This window comes from Tenrec ecaudatus, chromosome 13, assembly GCF_050624435.1.
Source record: "Tenrec ecaudatus isolate mTenEca1 chromosome 13, mTenEca1.hap1, whole genome shotgun sequence".
In the NCBI taxonomy this organism is placed as follows: Eukaryota; Metazoa; Chordata; class Mammalia; order Afrosoricida; family Tenrecidae; genus Tenrec; species Tenrec ecaudatus.
Genome location: NC_134542.1, coordinates 113,478,142 through 113,496,078, shown reverse-complemented (window position 1 = coordinate 113,496,078; position 17,937 = coordinate 113,478,142). Strand labels below are relative to the sequence as shown.

General features: G+C 40.9%; 1 protein-coding gene across 2 annotated transcripts in view; it reads left to right on the top strand.

Annotated features, from left to right (window-relative positions):
* THSD7B (thrombospondin type 1 domain containing 7B) overlaps window positions 1–17,937 on the top strand; it is a 1,078,590-nt gene that overhangs the window by 1,003,025 nt on the left and 57,628 nt on the right. For both annotated transcript variants that reach the window (XM_075530023.1, XM_075530024.1), the window contains exons 18-19: window positions 13,532–13,673; window positions 17,271–17,386. In XM_075530023.1, the coding sequence (XP_075386138.1) occupies window positions 13,532–13,673; window positions 17,271–17,386 (258 nt within the window). The remainder of the gene's footprint in view (window positions 1–13,531; window positions 13,674–17,270; window positions 17,387–17,937) is intronic.

The following is a 17,937-nucleotide window of genomic DNA, read 5'->3' as shown; positions in this document are numbered from 1 at the left end:
AAACATCATATATTGTATGTTTCACTCATGTGAAATGCTTACAGTACATAAGTGTGGAGATCAGATTTAGAGATTGCCAGGGGCAAGAGTGAGGGGAAAGAGAGCATCTTTCAGTAGGAAACATTGAGTTTTTATGGTGATGGGAAATTTGGCAACATATTTTGGCAAAGCTTGCATAACATAACTGATGTAATTCATGATACTGAAAATTGTTGAATTGGAAATTGTGCTATCTATATTTTCAGAAATATCAAAAGAATTAATTAAATAATTGGCATATCAGACAGTAAAAAGTTATATGCAGTCAGCTTCTGTACGTCTTTGTAGACCTTTAAAAAGGTCTTTAAATGGGTTTTCACTGTGAGAACGTTAGAGAATTATCGAAGGGTGTAGCCGACAATAGGAAAGTAGTCTGACCTGCATTTTAATACAATGATTCCAGGTCTTATAGTCAACATAATCGGTAGAACAGAAAGGGCAGAATCATTTATGAAGCTGTTATAGTAATTTACGTGAAAGGTGATGGTGACTTTGACCAGGGTACAGTCTATTCAAATGGGGAGAAATATATGGTTTGTAGATTTTATTTTGAAGGTAGAGCTGTAAAAATGTGTTTGCAAGGCATAAATAAGAGTCAGAAATGATTCCGCCAGGTTTTACCTAAGCCTCTGGGAGTTAGAATTGTCATGAACAGAGGTGGGAAAGATTAGAGGAGACCGCTAGAGCATATGGAGACATGAAGAAGTTTTCATTGAAACATGAAGTACATAGCAGGACTTGGGCCCTCAAGTATGGGCCACACTAGAGTGGGTGGGTATCAGCCTAGGGGACTCCCTCTCACCATGTGTTGCTCCCCATCCCCAGAGTTCTTGACCCTGGATTGGCAAATTAATGCCCTTTTATAACAAGTTTCTAGCAAATGATGTGGAGGCTTGTAGTCCAGAGCCCACACTTAGAAGAGAATGCTTTAGGAGAATGCAGCCTGTCCATGGGAGAAGTTGGCTGAGGTCAAGTGGAAGCCCAGATCATGAAAACAGAGAAGTGAACACACACATTCTGTAATGATTTCTCTGTTTTGACTGCTGCTAGCCCTCTGGTGGGCTAGTAGTTTCATGGATAGCTGCTATCCACATGGTTGGTAGTTCAAAATGACCAGCAGCCAAGAGGGAGACCGACTGGGCATTCTACTCCCATAAACAGTTACTGTCTCGGGAACCCACAGGGAGTCACTAGGAGTCAGCACTGACCCCATGACAGTGAGCAAATGAATGATGCACTGCAACTTTTGTACTTTGACTCCACTTCAGACTCTGTCGTGAAGAACACTTTTGAAGAAGCACCATGAATATAATCGTGCTTCATTACATGAAATGTTGACTTTAATTTAGTGCCGCTGGTTAAGTCCAATTAATGTGTCTAAATCACAAACATCAATTTCCAACTCACACCCACTGGAAAAGGATATACATAAAAAATGAAATATCCTTATGCATTTACAGTTAGGAATTATATTGTTATTTGGGTCCAGTATAATTTTTAATAAATGTAATTTTCTATAAATGTATTAAAAATTAATTTAATACTTGTTTCATCCTAAAATTACTTTTGGTATTTAAGAAATATTTAAGCAATACTTAAGGAATAGAAAATATTAGTTTCTACTTTAGAGGAAAAATTCTAGAAAGAAAAGCAGAGTGAATGCATTTATAAAACTGTCACTTAAAGAGCTAAAGCACAAAGAGATATTCATCCAATTCACTCATCCTCATCTCAGCACTATTCACAGTAACAAGCTAGAGGAAACAGAAACCTTCTCTGTGGATGACTGTATAAATCAACTTTGATACATACACAAATTAGGATGGGATGCATTTCTAAAGGAAAATCCCAAACAAAATTTTCATACCAAAAGAAACAAACTTTGATTTGATGGTCAAGGGCATGAGAAGGGCAAGGGAGGAATAAACTGGAGTACAGGCAGGTGTTAAATAGGTGAAAGAGATGAAGACAGTATTCTACAAGAGGAAGAAGGGAACTGAATTGGGGAGCAAAGCAGACTATTGAGAGGTTCAATAAGTAGTTCTACATTGTTGAATACAAAATTGATTATCCGAAAGATAAAACCATACTAATTCACAATAAAAATTTTTATTTTAAAAAATCTGTAAATTATACTTACAATATTTATATATATTCATATATATATATATATATTTAGTCAATGTTTTGTAAAAATGACCAAGACCATCTATTTAATGTAAGAAATCCTTTTATTGTCATTTTTAATAGACTCCTGACTCTTAAACTTAACAAAGGCCATTGTAGCAAATCCATTTTATATCACAGGAGAGTATATGCACTAATCTTTTACTTCTACTTCTGATTTATATAGAGAGAAATATAAGTTTCATGAAATAATTCTGACAGATTTTTTTTTCAAACCATGCTATAGAGCACTTTTAAAAGTTCTGATTTTGGCCCACGAAATTGAGCACCAGTATCACCTCGTCAAAGTATGTCTACTAATGCAAGGTTGGTTGGTTTAGCAACTTGGCCCTGCCTCATTCTAACTGTGTGTCCCTGAGCCTCTTTGTGCGATCAGTACAATAGGGGCACCAAGACACATCCCTCATAAGATTATCATGAGGATGAAATGAGTTGATTGAAAGAATTTAAGACTAGAAACTGGAACATAGGAAACATTTAAAAGTACTAGTTAGCAATACTGTTTTCAGAGCTCACTGATATGTAGGGACTAAAAGATAAAAAAATAACTCCTTCAGACAACGGACTGACCTCAATCATGTGACAACTTTGCTTCCAACACATTCTTAGAATCCCTAAGAATCTAATTCAGTGGGAGCTTTTGTTTTTGTCTTGAGGATAAAGTCACTCTATTTCCTTTTTAAACCCATAAAAATACGGTCTTGTGAAATGTGTGTGTTTGTAAGTCTTCTGGGAGACAGGTATGCTCTCCTAAAGATCGAAGTTGTGGGATCAAAGGACACCCTCCTGAGATGATACTTTATTCGTTGGCCTGCTATTCTGAATTTAATGTATTCTCTAAGACTACTTGTAAACCTTATTGGCACAGTTTTCAAGGAAAGCAAGTGATTCTTATAGATGAGAAATTTATGACCTTATAATTTACAAAGAATTTCACAATAATTCATGTCTTTTACGTGCATAGTCCATGTGTTCCAAAATATGCCTTGAGGAATGCTAGATTGATAAATGTTTGAGACGTGTGGAACCTTGCACAAATAAATAACCTCACATTATAATGGTGCAAATGCAGTCTAGTTTTCTTCAACACCACCCCCTCCATGAAACAGCCCTATGCACGTTGTTCAGATAGAGAAAGGACTCTATCTACTCCACGTACTCGTTCTGGAAACCAAGCTAGCAATGGCTCTAGTACACAGAGCCAATATGGCATAGTCGAAAGAAACTGCTAATACAAGATTGATTGGTTTAGAAACTTGGATCAATCTCTTTCAAACTGTGTGGGGAGACTTCCTTCTGGGGCCCTCTGCAGACTCCTAAGATCCTTGCTTGCCTTTTGTAAGAATACACAGAGATGACACCTGTATTATAGAAAGCCTTCACAGGCAGAGTTATCCCTTGCTACCAAGGAGGTGGCCCAAAGAATGGCTTTTCAGAAGAACAGACTGCCTCCCCGAGAGAAATGAAAAGGGAGTTTTTATAGAAAAGGTGAGACAAAGAACTTATACATATTTATAAAATATCTAGGAGGGCTATACATACTCATAAGGTGTTGGGAATTATTCATACTGGCTGGACTAGGTCTAGACACAACTAGACACTAGACACTAGGTCTGGACACAACTAGAGTTGTGGCCATAGACCCTTTACTCTGGGACTCTCTGTGATCGGTCCAAGTAGTACAAGATGACATAGTCCTGGCAAATTTTTGTTTCTTGCCATAAGGTCCATGATTCAGGGCAGTTGGAGAACAAGGTCATGGGTCCTGTGACTGCCTGGAGGCCAGCTGCCTCTCAAGGATGACTTCTCCAGAGGGCTTATCAGCTTCCTGCTTCTGAAAGGAACATCCAGGGAACTTACAGGTTTCTTACTGCGGAGAGTGTAGACATGATGTGCAGTGAAGGTTGTTTTTGAACTAATTTACCTGTGCAGACAGGCTTCATTTTCAACAAAGGGCCCTCTTTCATGTCCAGCTGATTCCCTCCCTTCCAACCTGGGTCAGGTCTGCCGTTCTCAATGCTTGACTTCCGAAGTCGCTTGTCTCCAGCTCACTGGAAAGGACCGAGCTTGGAAGAGTGCATTTGGGGCCAGGAATGGATGTAGTGCACATCTTTGTACCTTTATCAGTTACAGGGTCACACCTAAATGCCAAGTGGACTGAATCGTTCAGTCCAGCCTGCGAGAAACCACTAAACTGTGATGACTAATAATAGGCTCTGCCCTAAATAGTGAAGCTCTGTTGTAAACACTGAGGGCTATGAAAGCCTTGTTTTAATCTCTTGGCACCTATTAACATATTGTTAAAAAAAAAAAAAGCAATGCACTTGGAAAAAGAGTCAGGAGACTCCTGCAGTCAGGAGCCCATGAAATCCCATATGGAAACAAGCCTAAATGATAAGAGAATTTTGTTTGGTTTGTAACTTAAAAATAACACTCCATTAGATTGCAGATGTAGAAAGCCAAATTAAAAAATACAGAGTTTCCATCACTATCAGGCAAACACTCTAGCTACACCTGTCCAGATCAGGTTGCAGCTGCCCTCTAAGTTTTTCACATGGTCCTCCCCATTATAACCTCCCATTTCCTCAAAGCAAGCTCTCTACTGACGTGTAGAGTAACCGGCTCCTTTCTTTTCCCTGGAGATTTGTTGCCCAAAGGCACCCAACCTCACAGTCTAGCTCTGTCTGTTTGCACGTGTTTGAGTTCCTTTCATAGCCTTCGGTGACACAAATGGTGCCACTGTTCAGCTGCTACTCAGAAGGGTAGAGATTTGAGTTCATCAGGGGTGTTTCGGAAGAAAGACCTGGCAATCTCCTTCGACTGAACACAGAGCTATTGAAAATATTCCGCAACACAGTTAACTCAGATGTGCATGAAGTCACCATGAGTCAACAGAGCGTCGGCAGCAATTAGTGGCGGTGGTACAAAGCTCTTTTAATCATGGTTCCTGTCTCATCTCTCTTGTTTCATTCTCCCTTTCCTCCTAACTAATTGGTGAAGAAAGCAGGCCATGTGTCCCCTAGACTTTCCGATTCATTCTTTGGGGAATTGCATTCCCCTAGTAGTCTGTAGCATGTTGTCTTGTCCTGTGTGTTTCCTGTAAATTGGGAGTTGGGTAAACCAAACTCACTTCACCATTCCATTCTGTCTCGTAGCAACACGACAGGACAGAGCAAGACTGCTCCAGGGGATTTCCAAGGCCTTACGGCAGCAGGCAGCCTCACTCTTCCCTTGCAGAGAAGTTGGGGGGTTTGAGCTCCTGACCCTATAGTGAGCAGTCCCACCTGTAGCCCATTGTGTAACCGAGGCTTAATTAGATTCCGGTTTGATTACATGGGCAAGCCGCCATCATGAAAGACATGCTGCTCATTAGAAGACACGTGATGCCCGTTTGTTTATTAATATTGATAGGCTTTGTCTGAAGCCTTTATTCTTAAGGAAATATAACATGATGCCATTTCGATGACTTTTTCCTTCATCATTGATTTGTGGGATTGCACCGTCAACGAAACACTTGGCCTCAGCTACTATTTAATCATCCAGTAATTGATTTTGTTTGCAAAAATCAGGAGAACTCTTTTCCAGTTTTCAAACTAAACTGTTGGTTTCCTAGCACCTCTCACCAAGTATGGCTCCTCCTATCTTTACGAACTCATGAATTTAAACAATTTTGATTTCTTTTCAGTCCTTCTCATTTGCCATCTACGAAGATTGGTTGGCCTAATGGTAACTTTCAAATTTACTGTCCAAATGCTGTAACCCAGTCTCTGGTGGTCTTGGGGAACTTCCTTGCTGGACCGTGTGGCACCCTGTATCAATTCGGAATCTACCCCTCCTTCACCAGACTTTGACTTCGCTGTCGGTGTGAATGGCCTGGCTGCTTTAGGGAGAAAGTTCATCAATGCCAAAGGGAGCTCTTGGCATAGTCACTGATACTTTGAGTTCCATCGTTCCTAGGCCGCTTCAGTAGGCAAATCGTAGAGATATGCATTATTATTTCCTTTTTTAAGATGAAATTAATGCACGAGCTCATCCTGATATTTAAAATTCAAATTCAGAACTAAAAGAATCCATATAAGTTCTATCATGCACCTATGGTTCTTCTTTTTAAATGAATACTAAGAATCTTGTGTATACAGGAGAGTGGAGATAATAAAAATGAAACATATCATAATACGTATACTCAATGTCATATCACACAAAAAGTTTTCAAAATAGCAATACCAACATGACTGCCAACATGGACACTTAGGAAACTTGGTATTTATTGTATGACCTTGCTTATTATTTACACTTGTATGTTCACTACATTTTTTTTAAGATTTTTTTTTAATTTTAACAATTTATTAGGGGCTCATACAATTCTTATCACAATTCATACATATACATACATCAATTTTATAAAGCACATCTGTACAGTCTTTGCCCCAATCATTTTTTTCTCTTTTCTTTTTTTACATTTTATTAGGGACGCATACAACTCTTATCACCATCCATACATATACATACATCAATTGTATAAAGCACATCCATACATTCCCTGCCCCAATCATTCTCAAGGCATTTGCTCTCCACTTAAGCCCCTTGCATCAGGTCCTCTTTTATGTTCACTACATTTACAGAACCTATGGCCCTTCTGTAATTCTACATGTAAAGGCACCTTATCCTCAATCTTACCCTGCTGTTCCTTTAGATTTATTCTCTCATTGGTTGTTTCCAGTAAATTCCCGAGAATGGTTTATGGAAACAATATTCCTTGAGTTCTTTCATATCATTAAGATTTATCTGTGGTCTTTATAGATTAAAATCAGCTTGTCTGGATGCAAACTCCTTGATGCTTTTATTTTCTTTATACATAATATATACAAATAACTGGGTTTTTTGTTTCTGAAATAACCTTTTCTTGTAGAAAATAATAAGGACTAGATGGTTGGCTTTCCATGAAGGAACATCTCATTACATACAAATGGAAACCATTTAGTATCTTTGTATAGATTTTTATTTTAAACCAGTTCATATGTCCTCTGAGTACTCCAAAAGCATGCAAATGTCCCCAGGTTTCAGTTCTGATTGTCCATTTGGATCTTCATGCATCTGTTAGGCACTCCATAGCCACCCTGCTCCCTCCTGTCAGGCATTGATAACACGCTGGTCCTATAGTTTCGGCTGGCGGGCCCTATCTACTCATATTGTAGGGATTGGGAGGATAACTTGTCATAATTTTACTGAGAATATTATCTATAAATATATTTATTGTACTTTATGTAATTTCTGACCGCACCCCAGAATTCCTGAGAGAATGAAAAAAAAATTGTGAGGCATGAGGAACCATTCTGCCAGCCCAGATAGTCCTCCCTGCGTGTTAGCACATGTGTCGCCCTGGGCGGATCAGGGTTTAGTTTTATTACAAACAGCTTTGCATACCATTGCAGTGGCTTTTTGTGAGGTTGCTTTACCTAAGTTTTCCAAACAAAAAAACTAAACCTTAGAGAATATGTATCCACTTTTCCTCTTGAAAGATATAGAGAAACAGCAGTAAATGCACCTTATCAGCCACGTGAGGATAAGAGCCTCTCCGAATTATCAGACAAATTCCGTAGCAAAATCAAGCGTTCAGGCGCTGTATCTGATGGTTCTGACAGGGCCAGACTTTAGACTCATGCTCTCTCCAAACAGGAAATTTGCCGAGTGACTTACATCCACAAGGACCTAAAAAATGCCAGGCTTCTATTGAGTTGTATGTAAATGGGGGGAAATCAAATTGTACTTCCTTGTTTGCAGTTACTTAAAACTTCATATTTAATATGCCTGTTATATTTATGTATGTAAGTGAAAACATATTTGTTCACTAGTTGATTAAAGCAATGATATATTCTTTTATTCTTGGAAATTCCCACCGGCATTTGATAGGAAAAGCATGAAAATTAGGTAAAAGATTAATTTTCATACAGACTTATGGAAAGCACTTATATTTAGGCTATAGGGCCAGAATCCAGGATGGACCTTTGGTCTCCTAATGGAAGCATACCAAAATTCAATCTTAGGGCTCACGAGGAATACGCTCATTCTACACAACAAAGCTTTATTACCAAAGATTTGTGTACCAGATACAGCCCCAAAATCCAAATGTGCACGGACATTAAAAGATGGACTCCCTTTGACTAGGCCCAGGAAGGAATCCACATGCAATTGAAGGGGAAATACATGTGAGATGACGGCTATTCCCATTATTGTGGGTCAGAGAGCCAGGGGAGGCTCACAGAAGGAATATCTCATTTCATTTTGAGAAATGAATACCAACTTTCTGATCAGGCAAATGGGGCAAGGCCTTGCTCCTAGAAAGAGTAAAGACGTGAGGACACCCAGTCACGATGAAGGATCGAAGGTAATGTTAAGGGTTGGTTTCAAAGGCAACCAACTAGAAAACCCAGGCAAATAAGAGGTTTATGTACCAGAGACTAACTAGTTTTTATTGGATAATTCCTTCCTAGCAAATAAACTAGCTATGTCACCATGATAGTTGTAATGAAACTGATCTAAAATTGATTTGGGTTTTGTTGCCCATACATCACTGTCTCATTTCTTTATTTAGGAAACATAATATGTCTTGGCATGAATGCTTAGGGAAGAGAGACCCAAGCTTGTAAGTGAGGAGTCTTGATCAAATGGATAAATTATCCACATAAAAGCCTCCTTTGGCTTCTGTTTTTTTTTCTAAATCCCATCTCCCATCATCCCCTTATAGTCATTCCATCATTTTCTGAACTCCGTTTAAGTAGTAGAAAGAGAGAAAGAAAGAGAAACACTAACCCATTGGCCACTTGTTTGCAGTGCTTGGACCATTTTTATACATTGGAGCAAGAAACCATTGTCTAAGATTAATTGGACTACTGCTATGGATTTCAGTCACTCTTCCTATGCCTACAGACCAAAAGTTATAGTCCTGGTTGTCAATACCGGTAGTCCCAGGTTATGAATGAGACCCAGTCCAAGCTGTGTCTTCAAGAATTTCTCAGGGCTTCAATGTGGCTCAATTATTGTCCGGGGAGTGTCACTGAAAGAGATTTAAACATTTAAAGTTACAGTGAAATGCAAAGATAACCCTTGCAAGAAACTTAATTTCTCTCTAACAGAAGAGGGCACTGTATAGCATATCAATTGCATAGCAACCAAGTCCCTTGGCTTTCCGAGGAGTCCCAAGGGCACTGCCCTGTTTAAAGATGGTAGCTGACCGGACCATTGTCAATATATGCTACTCTCTTACAGTCCTGGCAATAATCCAGAATCACACATCAGTCTCCTAGGACACTGCTGAGTCTCCCATCCCAGGGTTTCCTCTTGTTTTTCCCACTCTGTAACTGTTCTAAATCTGCCAAATTGTAACCCCCTGGTCTATTCCTGTGTCATGTTGTTGACTGTGTTGTTGGTTGTGACTCAAAAGGTCCCATGTGGGTCAGTGTAGAACACCACAGGGTTGCTAATGGTGGAGTTTTTCAGTCTGTCCTGAAGTGCCCCAGAAGAAACGCCTGGACTCGAACCTTCACACGTGCAATTAATCCTCAGTGTGTTAATCAAGTGCTCCACCCAGGAACTACTAGAGACAAACAAACTGATACCTGATTGAGGAAAAAAACATTAAATATCATCAAGTTCTTCCACCGGTGTTTAGATGAGAAACTAAGCCACAGCGCAAAGATGTGAATCTCACAATTGCATAACAATTGCATCTGTTGGTGTGAGGTGGGTGCAGTGGAGAGTTCTCTCTTATTTTATTTGGTGACCTGTTCAAAGAAGGCTAACAGTTCATGCACACATTCATTTTGGTCCTATTTGTTGCTATCTCACAAGATAGAAATACACAGAGAACAAATATGGAGTATCTACCAAGATGCCTTCCTTTTCATTTATTGATAAATCTTTTCAGCCCTTATTCCTCCTTGTGATAACAATCAAATCCATTGTGGGAATTGCAATAAGTTATTGGTAAGCATTTAGTACGAGATTCATTTGCAGATCATTAAGAATCATTGCCTGGTTTAGTGTCTTCTTGATTATTTAAGGATAATTCAATACAATTTAGAGATAAAGTTACCTTACAAGTCTTGACAGATTGTTGATCCAAGTCACAGGGAAAGTAAATGTATTTGAACTGCCGACAAATTTCAAATTAGGAGAGAAAAGTGGCAATTGCTTCTGCCAATATCAGGGAAATCCCACAATATCCTTTCGCTCATCAACAGCCAAGATTCTATGTACAAGTTGTATATTGCTGGAAGTCCTGAAAGGAAAATGGGATGTAAGAAATGAATGAAGCATTTTAAATATACTAGTGTTAACATGGAAGAAAGGATGAAGTAAAAGGGCTGGATGGGAACTTTTAAAAGGCAGCTCAAGATGATTAAGTATTATAATGAAATGTGCAAAGACCTGGAATGGAGAAGCCAAAGAGGAAAAACCCAGTATATCTCTTCAAAGAACTGAGGGAAACATAAAAGACTCATGTTGCAATATTGAAGAACTCTGTGGCAAAATATTAAATGATACAGGAAGCATTAAAAAAAAGATGGAAGGAATACACATCATCACTGTGCCAAAGAGAGCGGGTTGACCTTCAACTACTGCAAGAGGGAGCAATGATCAAGAACCAATGCTATTGAATGAAGAAATTCAAGCTATGCCGAAGGCATCATCAGCAAGGCTTCAGGAATTGGTGACTACCGATTGAAATGTTTTATCAAGCTGATGAAGCATGGAAGCACTTACTCTTCTATGCCAAGAAATTTGGAAGACAATTACCTGACTTGATTGTAAAAAATCCAAATTTGTACCCAGTCCAAAAAAAAAGTGATCTCACAAACTGCAGAAGTAACATAATAATATTGTTGATATCACATGCAAGTAAAATGTTGCTAAAGAGAATTCAAACATGGTTATAGCAATAGTTGGACAGGAAAGTGCCAGAAATTCAAGCTAGATTCAGAAGAGGGCGTGGCATAAGGGATGTGATTGCTGACATTGATCTCATCGCTGGATCGTGACCTTTCCTGACTTTGCAAAGGCATTCCACTGTGTGACGGGTCACAAACTATGGACAGCATCAAGATGACACAGTGTTCCCAAAGGCTTCATTGTGCTCACATTCTGAACATGGAACAAGAGACACTCATTAGAACAGAACATGGGAAAACTGCATGTTATGAAATCAGGAAACTTGTGCATTTTTCAGCTTGTCTCCTCTCACCCTAATTCAATCTGTCTGCTGAGCAAATAATATGAAAAGCTGGACTCTATGAAGAAATATGAAGCTGGAGGACTGGAAGAAGGTTTATTAACAACCTTGGATTTGTACATGACCTAACTTTGCTCTCAGAAAGTGAGAAGGAATTGAAACACTTGCTGATGAAGCTCCAGGACCGCAACCTTGAAATCAGTAAGGATTCCAACTCAATGTAAAGAAAATCAAAATTCCCACAACTGAATCAAGTGACCGACATCATGATAAACAGAGACAAGTTTGTCCATTCACTTTGCTTGAATGGACAAGCAATGCTCCTGGAAGCCACAGCCAAGAAATCAAATGCTATTTGGCAGTGAGCCAATCTGCTGCACACAACCTCCGTAGAGTACTGAGAGCAAAGATGTCACTTTAAGGACCGTGGTGCACCTGATCCAAGCTGTGATCATTTCAGCCAGCCCATGTGCATGTAGAAGCTGCACAATAAATAAGGAAGACCAAAGAAGAATCTGTGCATCTTAATTGAGGTATCAGCAAAGAATACTGAAATGACCATTGACTGCCCGAAGAACAAACAGATCTGGCCTGGAAGACACACAGCCAGCACACTCTTTCAAAGCAGAGTTGGTAAGACTTCATCCATGTCCTTGGGACATTTTCTGAGGAGAGACCAGTCGCTGGAAAAGGACATCACACTTGATAAAACAGGGAAGTAGTGAAGAAGAGGGAGGCCCTCAAGGAGTTGAATTGCCACGGTTGCTGCAACAGTGGCTTCCACATGATTGTGAGGTGGCGAGGGACAGAGCGGTGTTTGGTTCTGCTGCGAGGGTCACTGCGTCGGAACCGATCCATGACACCTGGAAACCCAACAACGTGATTTAACCATCTTAATTCACAGGTGCTGTGCCTCTTCAGATTTCTCTCTGGGCTTCATGATTCAATGGTATTTATTGAACAGCTTTGGGGCATACTAAGATTTTCAGTGAGTGCTTTTGGTAGAATAAATCATGGTCCATCATTATTTCAAGGGTTTATGAAGAAAGGATGTATGGATGTGATAAAAGAGAATGGCAGTGGAAGGAAAGATGGGACATATATGCACAGGTGCATATACACACACACACATATATATAGTTGCATGTAGTTGCATGTATATATGTATATGTATATTTACATTCCTTGACAGATTGCTAAGCATGAGAGAGAGGTTGACAAAAAAAAAGATGTGTCGCATTTGATATGCTTAAACTTAAGACTGTGGAAGAAGTAAGTTCTAGTATTCTGAAGAATAGAAAGGGCAGAGTTTAGCATGCATCCTAGGCCAATTGTTGCAGAAGGTGGGGAATCATGGCCTACTGGGTATAGGGATGTTGGATAAGCTATTACTGACAGGTTTACCTGGCTCAGAACATTGATGGAGCTGAGGTTATAAGGTGATATGTGGATCCACGAGTATAGTGACATTTGGAGATTGCTGGTGTTCATATTAATGCACTTATTTTTCCAAAAGGGCAACGTGTAGAGGGACTCCTCCCTGGGATTCAGAGGGTTTGTCAGATAAGAAGAAAGTTCTGGCATATTGGATTTATATACCAAACTTTCTTTATATAGCAGACAATATTGGTTTTATAATTCGCTCTCTCTACCTGCCTGCTCTGGGATTTTTACAAAGAATTTCTCGTTAGAGTGTTCTATGTGATTGTTTCTACTGAGCGACATTATCTGGAGGCACAGAGGAAGGGCCTTCACTTTTTTTCATTCAAGTAAACATTCACAGTACCTTGATCTATTTCAATGTGGCTATTTGAGATTACAGGTTTAATTAGTGAAAGCAGTGTTCATGCACCTAACTGTGCATGGGAGACAAACACATGGGCTTCAGCATAATACAGAATGAGAACGAGTTTTCAGGTGGAAGGAAAACAGACAAGCGAATTATATATTGGATTTACAATGACTCACGGAACAGTTATATTTTCTATAGTGTCTTACCTGTGCTTATTATATATGTGCCTTCTGACCACCCAACCACTAACTTTACTAACTTTTCTCGTCCTGTGATGTTTATAGTCATGTGACCCCCACACAATGCAGAGAAGAACCCGCCATCTCCTGAGACCCTCGCTGAGTTCAAGGACCTGTCCTGAGGACTCGCAAGTGAGGCCCTGCCTTCTTAATGAAAACTGCTTCCAGGTCCAGTACAATCTCACAGGTACAGTGGACCTCCGTGACCTTATCATTTTCTTTAACATCTACTGATGGGAGTGTGTGTGTGTGTGTGTGTGTGTGTGTGAGAGAGAGAGAGAGAGAGAGAGAGAGAGAGAGAGAGAGAGAGAGAGAGAGAGAGAGAGAGAGAGAGAGAAAGAGAGAGAGAGAGAGAGAGAGAGAGAAGGATTTATCAATATCTGGATTAGGAACCAAGAGTAAAGGGTGTGCTCTCTCTCATGTTCCACGAAAGAAAGGCCAGGGACTTCACATTCTCCGGGACCCATCATACTTGGCATACTACTTTTTTTCGGAAGTAATGTAAGCTTATAAAGATGGGCAGAGTCTCAGAATAATGTTGAACTGAGACATGATAAACAAACAACAAAAAAACAACACTCGGTGGAAGAAAAGATAGCTGACACCAAAAGAAATTGTATCCTTTCTTAGAAGGCTCAAAGCCTGAATTCATGGCACTAACTTTAAGAGTAGGCTTTCTTGCTCAGTTGGCTCACAATCTAGCCAGGGAGCCTTTAAGCACCCCTGAGCCAACGTTCTTTGTTTCCATGTGTCTTGACATCAGTCTTCTACATTTAGGAGGGTCTCAGCGGAGTGTGTCCCACCCTTAGCTCTCCTTTCTGGATGGGAGGCAATAGGTCTTTCTCTCTGATCACTTCTCTCTTTCGATCTCTTGTAAAAGGCAAGATTTGCAGGTCATGTGCCAGAGAAATTCCCTTTACATGGGACCAGGGCTGTGACAAGATTAACGTTGTTGTATCCCACTCTTAATCCATTTATACCCCACTGGGTTATCCCACCAAATCATATCATGGGGACAATTATGTAACTGCCAACTTACACCTTACACAATTGCCAAACAGCTGAACGTCTTGGCCGAGCCAAAGTGATGTAAATTTGGGGGTACACAGTTCAATCCATGACAGTAAGTAATAGTTTTGTCTCTGAATAGTTCAGTAATCATTTAGCTCTTTCAATGCTTTTTTAATTATTTTAAGAAAGTCAAGGTGGTGTTTTTTATTTATTTATTTTTTGGTGGTGTTTTTTTTTAACCCACTACCCCATGTCCTTAAGGGGGATCACTGCAAGCACAGCAGGAAGTGTGTTTTGATTTTTTTAATTGCAACTTTTTCAGAACTTTTCTGTTGTTGGTTTCACTTGGCAAGGTCTTTGACGCTGCGGGCTCTGAGCTCACTGGAAGAGCTTGCACTGGTTTCTTGGGGCCCTTCTGAGACAAAGAGCCAGTGGCCCAAACCCAAGGAAAACCACGTTGGTTTGAAAGAAGCCAAAGTTACTGAATCCCCCCCTCACCGCCTCTCCCCGCCACCTCCCCCTGGCGGGCTGGCCGCTGCCCGGTCAAGAGCAGGCCAGAGACGGCGCCTTCCGCTGCGGCTCGCGTTCGCCCCGCCATCCCTGCCCAGGGGAACCTTCACTGAGCCAGGGACGGGAGAGCGTTCATTCAGGAACCGGCGCGCTCCGGGGGGCCGACCCGGGGCGCCCCGCGGCTGCGCGCTGCCTGCGCCCGAGGCCTCTCCAGAGAGCGTTGCGCACCTGGGGGCCACCTTCCGCGGGCGTTGCCTTCCGGCCCGGCCCCTGCCTGCCCTCCGTCTGTCCCATGGGAGAACGCACCCAGGTGGGGGTCACCTGCAGCCACATACTTGGAGGTGACTTGAAAGGACTTAGCTAGGGCTCTGCCGAGTTTGCCTTTGTTAAGCTCTTACAGCGCACTGGAAAGTGCTTCCGAAGGCAGGCCGCGGAGTTGGGGGAAGGGGGGGGGGCGAGGGGAGGGGACCGGCGGTTTCCCTGCTCCCTCGCAGCTCGCTTTGGGGGCACACGTGCTTGATGGTTCCGCGACACTGACTCCGGTACCCCGCACCTGAAGGCCTGCACACATGGGTTTGGGGGTCCACCTAGGGTAGCCACATCCTGGGATGGGAGACAGCCCGCTCCCCAAGATCGGTTAATTTCAGCTACTTGCATGCTCCCCGCCACAGGTGTCCATCGGAACCCTCTGGCCCCCACCCCTGGAATAAAACTGTGGGCCAAGCGGGCTCAGATGTTTAAAAGCAAACCCCAACAAGTACTGGGGCGAGAAAGTCGCGTTTATAATGTACTTGCTCTCTGGATTTCAATAAGGATGAAAGCTGAGCCTGACTAAATGGAAACATTTTTCTAGACAGTGGCGATAACAACATCCTAGTTGTCACCGCTTAGATTCTTCTGAGCCCAATACAAAAAAAAAACAAACAAACACCTTAGTTACATTGATATGCTCCCTGCCAATCCCTGCAGCAGTGGATAAACACAGATGCCACAATATGTAGAGCCATGTTGGGTCTCAGCATTCAATTTGAGACCCATGTCCCTATTTCCACCTACCAGTAGAAAACAAACAATAGTCTTATCTTAAAATAGAAAAAATGCTCCCTACTGCCACACACGCTCTCCTGAGATTCTGTGGAGAATATGCCACACATTGAACTCTAGGGGATATCTAATGACCGCGTCCTTTTCTTAGAGAAAGGAGTTTCAGAGAATTGGTTTGCATGGCAATTTTCCAGAAATAAATGGAAATTTGCTTTACTGGAAATGTGTATCATGAGATGCAAATGTAAAACTGGGTTTACTATTCCTATTAAATTTATAACTCACCCATCAAATATGAGAGGCATTTAAAAGATGTTTTTATTTCATAGATGATCAGGGGGCTTCTTTTGTACCCACAGCAATGCTACCGCGATGTCTTTGTAAAGCAGCGTTCTCAACCTGTGGGTCGCGACCCTTTGGGTGCTGAATGACTCTTTCACAGGGCTCACCCAATTCATAACAGTAGCAAAGTTACAGTTATAAAGTAGCAATGGAAATAACTTTATGGTTGGGGGGTCACCACAACATGAGGAACTGTTTTAAAGGGTCGTGGCATTAGGAAGGTTGAGAACCACTGTTTTAAAGAATTTAATTAAATTACTGTATGTTTTATTCTAACCAGCAGTTGTTTATCTAGTTTCTAATGCTGCTAGCCACATCCGTTAACCTTCTTTTGTGATATAATTAGTTGGAAATTTAAAATTTTTCTATAGCAGTTTATATAGTTCTGTTAGCCTTTTCCTTCCAGGTTATTTTTTGGGGGGAGGGGTGGACTTCACTGCAAATGACTTAGATGTTTGGATTTATTCTTGGAACACATTTTCATGTTGACATCACAAACTCTCACTATTTATGTATTGTTTTCTCTCTCAATTATTTCCCCAATAAACTGTTGATTCCAAATTGTTTTTCTTTGTAATACCAGTTAGTATCTTTCCATTCCTACCTCAACCAGCTCTGGTTTGACTATTAGCAACAGATTTGCTTTCGTTTGTTGGTTTGTTTTTCCTTCCACTAGTTGACGTTCACTTATTTTTATCATAATTTAAAATCTTTGCAACGAAACAATTGCATGATGCTTTTTCCAACCCACCTGGAAGCAGTTTTAGTATGATGTACACATCATACTTTACCATCAAGCACATAATCAAGGGTTTGTTGTATTTTGCTCACATGGCCATGGCTTTGAAACTCAGTGTGGGTGATCCTATGATCGCAGAGTGGAGCACATGCCGGCTGAGTGAAAATGCCACCTGTGGGCAAGGCGTCCGGACCCGCCTCTTGAGCTGTGTGCGCAGTGACGGCAAGCCAGCCAGCATGGACCACTGTGAGCAGGTACGTGTTCATATTTGTATGCACTACCTGGATTCCTTGTCCCACTTAATGTGGTTCTTCTGCTTGCATGATAGTTGCGATAGATCACAAAGACGGATTTCTTTTTTTTGTTTTAGCTTAGGGTTAACTAAGAATAAAAGGTCTTCTACAGTACGAAAACTTTGAACTTTGAAAGGTCATTTGGTATTGAGGAAAATGGAATCCATTAAAATGTTATATTTTGGTTCCTCTCAAGGACCTATCTAGTTGTAATCATCTGTAGCAAACTGTTAGGAACAGTAACTTTAATATTTAGATATGCCTCTTGGTATTGGACAAGTGGATAATTTGCATATATGATTAACTGAATACATAATGAATTCTACCACTTGCTGTTAGAACACTCTCCAAAGGTAAATTGTTGTTGTTTGGTGACATCAAACCTGTTCTGACTGATAGGGACAATAGAGTAAAACGCAGCCTGGTCGTGTGCCATCCTAAGCCAACCTCCTAATTGTCCTTATGTTTGAACCCATGGAGGCAGCCACTGTGACAACCAATCTTTCCCAAGG